Source organism: Etheostoma cragini, chromosome 1, assembly GCF_013103735.1.
Source record: "Etheostoma cragini isolate CJK2018 chromosome 1, CSU_Ecrag_1.0, whole genome shotgun sequence".
Classification (NCBI taxonomy): Eukaryota; Metazoa; Chordata; class Actinopteri; order Perciformes; family Percidae; genus Etheostoma; species Etheostoma cragini.
The window spans coordinates 31,727,620-31,731,946 of record NC_048407.1 but is presented as its reverse complement, the minus strand read 5'-3'; the positions used below and the strand labels follow the sequence as shown (position 1 = coordinate 31,731,946).

General features: G+C 40.4%; 1 protein-coding gene across 9 annotated transcripts in view; it reads right to left on the bottom strand.

Annotated features, from left to right (window-relative positions):
• ppip5k1a (diphosphoinositol pentakisphosphate kinase 1a) overlaps positions 1-4,327 on the bottom strand; it is a 39,887-nt gene that overhangs the window by 19,625 nt on the left and 15,935 nt on the right. For all 9 annotated transcript variants that reach the window (XM_034901073.1, XM_034900937.1, XM_034901304.1 and 6 more), the window contains exons 16-19: positions 3,924-4,045; positions 2,744-2,926; positions 1,197-1,338; positions 597-820 (exon numbers count right to left, since the gene is read on the bottom strand). In XM_034901073.1, the coding sequence (XP_034756964.1) occupies positions 597-820; positions 1,197-1,338; positions 2,744-2,926; positions 3,924-4,045 (671 nt within the window). The remainder of the gene's footprint in view (positions 1-596; positions 821-1,196; positions 1,339-2,743; positions 2,927-3,923; positions 4,046-4,327) is intronic.

The window sequence follows — 4,327 nt, the reverse complement described above, 5'->3', positions numbered from 1 at the left end:
ATTAGTTATTTGTAATTATTTATGAGTTCTTACTAAAATAGGATAATAATTTGTTTTATTGTCAGAGGAACATCAAAATATATAAAAATTCATATAATTTTTTTTTCTAAAAATACAAACTTAAGATATGACACTTCAAAGTCCTTCAAAGCCAACGGTCAAAATATGGTTTTCTATTTCAAAAAATGTTTTATAAAAAAATAAAAAAATAAATAAATGTCGATGCCGATAGTTCGGGAAATGCCCAATATTGGCCAATAATATCGGCCCATCGATATATCGGCCGGGCTTAAAGAAGTCAAAATGTTTGTTTATTTGAGTTAAAGTAACATCATTTTTTAAATCTAGCCACTGTGCTTTCCTCTTGGTTCTCTACGTGTATTTTGAAACCAAAAAACTGTAACAATCCTTAATAATGTTCCTTTGCAGTGGTCCTGATGTAATATTTTTGGGGGTTTTGGTAAATTCTGATTGATTTTTTTTTTTTTTGTGGTTTTCATTTATTTATTTTTTCGTTTGTAACACTGTTGATTGTTGGAGATAAATAATAAAATGAAATGAAATGTAACACCTCTCTCTGTCCCTCTCTCACCCACCTGTGGGATTACAATGTCAGCCAAGGCTCGAGACAGTCTGAACAGCTCCAGAGTGTCCTCCAGGCCCAGAGTAGCGTTGTGGATGACATCGTACTTCACACAGTCATAAATGTCAGGTATTTTACTAATGTCGTAGCGGCCGTTCTTCATGCGGAAGTCCCTCTCAAGTTTGGACCAGCGCTGCAGCATCAGCTCCAGTGTCTCACTGTGGTACAGCTGCAGGTCTGGTGAGACATTTGACATTGCATGTAGTACTAAGAAATCAAACTCACTTTGATTTTTATAGAGATTAGTCCTGTAGTTTTGTGATATTGATTCTGCAACAACATTTTCAAAAATCACTTTTCACAGCTTTGAGGGCCAAAAAGGAAATCAGTTCACTTATTAAAGTGGGGACAAAAAACTCAAATCTTAAAACCTGTGAATATCAAACCAAAATATCTGTATATAATAATGTAGGTAACTAAATAGTGGGAAGTGAGAAAATGTTTGTTATTTTTAAATCTTGGGTCATCCAACTTTCTCATTGCAACGGAAATGTTGTGTGTCAAACATAAAAAGCTTAAAACCTTGAGATCAAGTAAGAGGATTTTGGCTCACCAGCTGACTTGGGGTCCTCCATCCTTTTGCGGATCTGGGAGGTAAGGCTCTGAATGAGGGCGTAGACCTGGTCACATGTGGCCACTGGGTTCTCAACTATCTTCATTGAGTTCACCAAAGAGGCACTACCGGTCGGGGCCAGCTGTCACACACACATAAGAGAAAAAAGCACGAGGACATTTATTAAATAGCCAATTATACAGAACAAATTACTACTGACTGCATTCACATGACAAAGACCTCAAAAGCCTAAGGCTGCTAAACCTTTGTCATTTGATTTAACAGAGTAAAATGAAGAGATAATTAATCTGCAAACAGTTAGCTCAAGAAATACAATCCTTTCTGCTTTCATTATAACAGGTTAGTAATCCTCTGAATGATCAAAAGAGAATATGGTCACAGCCAATTAGGAACCAAGGCTTAAAGCCAACACCCTGTCTCTACACATCACCCCCTCAGTCTAACAATTACTGTGGGAAACTTTTGCCAACAAAAATATCCTTCGTAGGTTAAGTAGAGAAGTAAGAATACAATACTATTTAGAAATTCAGTTTGTAAATGTAAATGTACTGTATTTATATTGCGCTTTTCTAGTCAACTATTTAAAGCGCTTTTACATCATACAGGAACCATTCACCATGCACACACATTCATACACTGTGGCCAAGGCTGGCGTACAAGGTGCCACCTGCTCATCAGATACACACTCACACACATTTACACTCCGATGCGCAGCTTTGTAAGCATTTACGTTTTACCACAGAACAGTGGTTGAGTGCTTTAATGGCACATTCACCACCTACATATTTAAACCCAATCTATGAATCAAAAGCAGCAAGTTTTTTTTAAATCATCTATCCGGCTCTGGTTCAACACTGGTGGCCGTCCTAAGAGTTAGTAACATTAACAGCTGTCCTTCACTTGCAGTGTCCCAGGTAAAATGTTACTCTCTTTTAAAAAAAAAGGTGAATCTCAATCCCTGCCTCCCAGTGAACAACAGACGGATCTCTTAGCTGCAGTTAATCTGTAAATGATTGTGCATAAATGGCGGCTGTGGCTCAGTGTTAGACCGGTTGCCTGCCAATCAGAAGGTTGGGGGTTCAATCCTCAAACTGAACCCAGAGTTGCCCCCGATTCTGCGCATTAGAGTGTGAATGTGTGTGAGTGTTTATCTGATGAGCAGGTGGGCAGCAGCAGTACACAGTGTATGAATGTGTGTGAATGGTGAATGTTTCCTGTATGATGTAAAAGCGCTTCGAGTAGTCGTTAAGACTAGAAAAGCGCTATATAAATACAGCACATTACATTTAAACAGCAGCGTGTCGAAAATGCTCCAGCCAGGCTCTTGAAAACACAGCCACATAAAAAGGAAATGACACATGACCTCAACCACCTTTTGATGTGCTTCCTGAACAAAAACCACTGGCTGCACAGAAGTGCACACAAGTCTAATAATTTACAACAGTGTTTGTCAAGGTTGTTTTCCTGCTCAGGCCCAAACAGAGCAGACGTTTAGCTGAGAGTGTTCAACATAGTTAGCTAATCACCCTATCAAAGTCCTCGTCAGTGAAGTCCCTGTCCCTCTGCAGGATCTCGTGGAGTCGGGCCTTGACACGGTGCTGGCAGCTGCTCAGCGAGTCGCTGTCGTTGTCCAGCAGCCCGTTCATGTTGGCGCTCTTCACCATCTGCACCAGGATGGGTGTCAGCTCACCCTCTAGAGCCAGCAAACCCTGCGCAAACGTGTACAAACACACACACACACACACACACACAGAAATCTGGGAATTGATTTTGGCAACATCTTTGATGCAAAGCGATAATTTGATAATTTGTCAAGTGTGGCTGATACTTTGACGTCTCCAAAATCACAACTAGTATGAGCTGTGGTACTGGGACTAAGGAGATCAAACATTGGTCAGACATTTCGTGACATGACTTTGTCAAGACACATTGACAAGTTATTTCTACGCTTTATAAATATATCACAGTTTAGTTTAACGGTTCAGCCATTTGGACATAACTCGGCAGTCCTTTCTATCTTGGAGAATGTTGCTTTCTTTTTCAGAACACCTACTTTCTTCTGTGAATCTCTCCCCTTTTCTGTTAATGTCATTTGAGATTCTGCGGGTGGCGCTGCCTTCTTTCTATTCAACTAGGTTGTTGATTCCAGCCTGTTTTAACTATATTTTATTTTCTATTAATTCTAGGCTCACACAGCTGTTGACATTTCAGTAAGCAAAGATTCCCCACCTGTAATTTTCTTTTTAAGGAACGGCCAGATGAATATAAAGTACAACCAGTCTAATCTGCAGACCACTGAGCAGCTCCACTAGAGCAGTTGGTGTTACTGGCCTTGCTTAGGGTCCAGGGACTGAACCGTGATTGTATATAAAATAGGTAACCCCTTATTTGGTAGTTATAAAAAAGGTTTCAACTAGCCATAGATTGAATCCTTTTTTTGTGTATCCACAATGATACAGAGCAACAGTAAAGAAATGTATGGAGAGCTTAGAGTATTGGAATACCAGTCTGGCTATCACCAGACTAAACTCAATCTATTAAGATTAAACATTAGTCTGGGGAGGTTGCTCTGTATTTTCTACTGTACAAGAGGCGGGATCAACGGGCATAGTTCAAATGTACGCAATTGGATAGTCCTTCAACCAATCAGACCAACGATCCGGTAGATTGATCTGTGTTTACCCAGCCTTCAGGAATACTGCACACCTTTGCGAATGCTGCGGCTGTCATCTGCACCCTGCCTTCGTCAGATGCATATATCTTCAGGTCGTGTCTGTAGGTGCTGTGTAACCGCAGTAACCCACAGCCTGGAAATCCAGCATAGTCTCCTACAAAAACCACAGTGCCAACAACAACTTTAGTGAATACACAAACCTTGCTGGTTAAAAAGTCACTGTAAACCTGGTGCACTTGTATGCGTGACGAGTACAGTTTGCAATAATGTCACCACCTTGCAATCTCTTTTCTCATAAACCTCTACAGTGTTTGAACAACAAGGTCGCTCGCTGAACTCCGTGACCCATCGGCAGCTGGGTTACAACACTGTGATTGTTTGCCGTGCTTTACTGGGAAACAGGGCCTGAAATGAACTTTTTTGTCACTTTTTACCA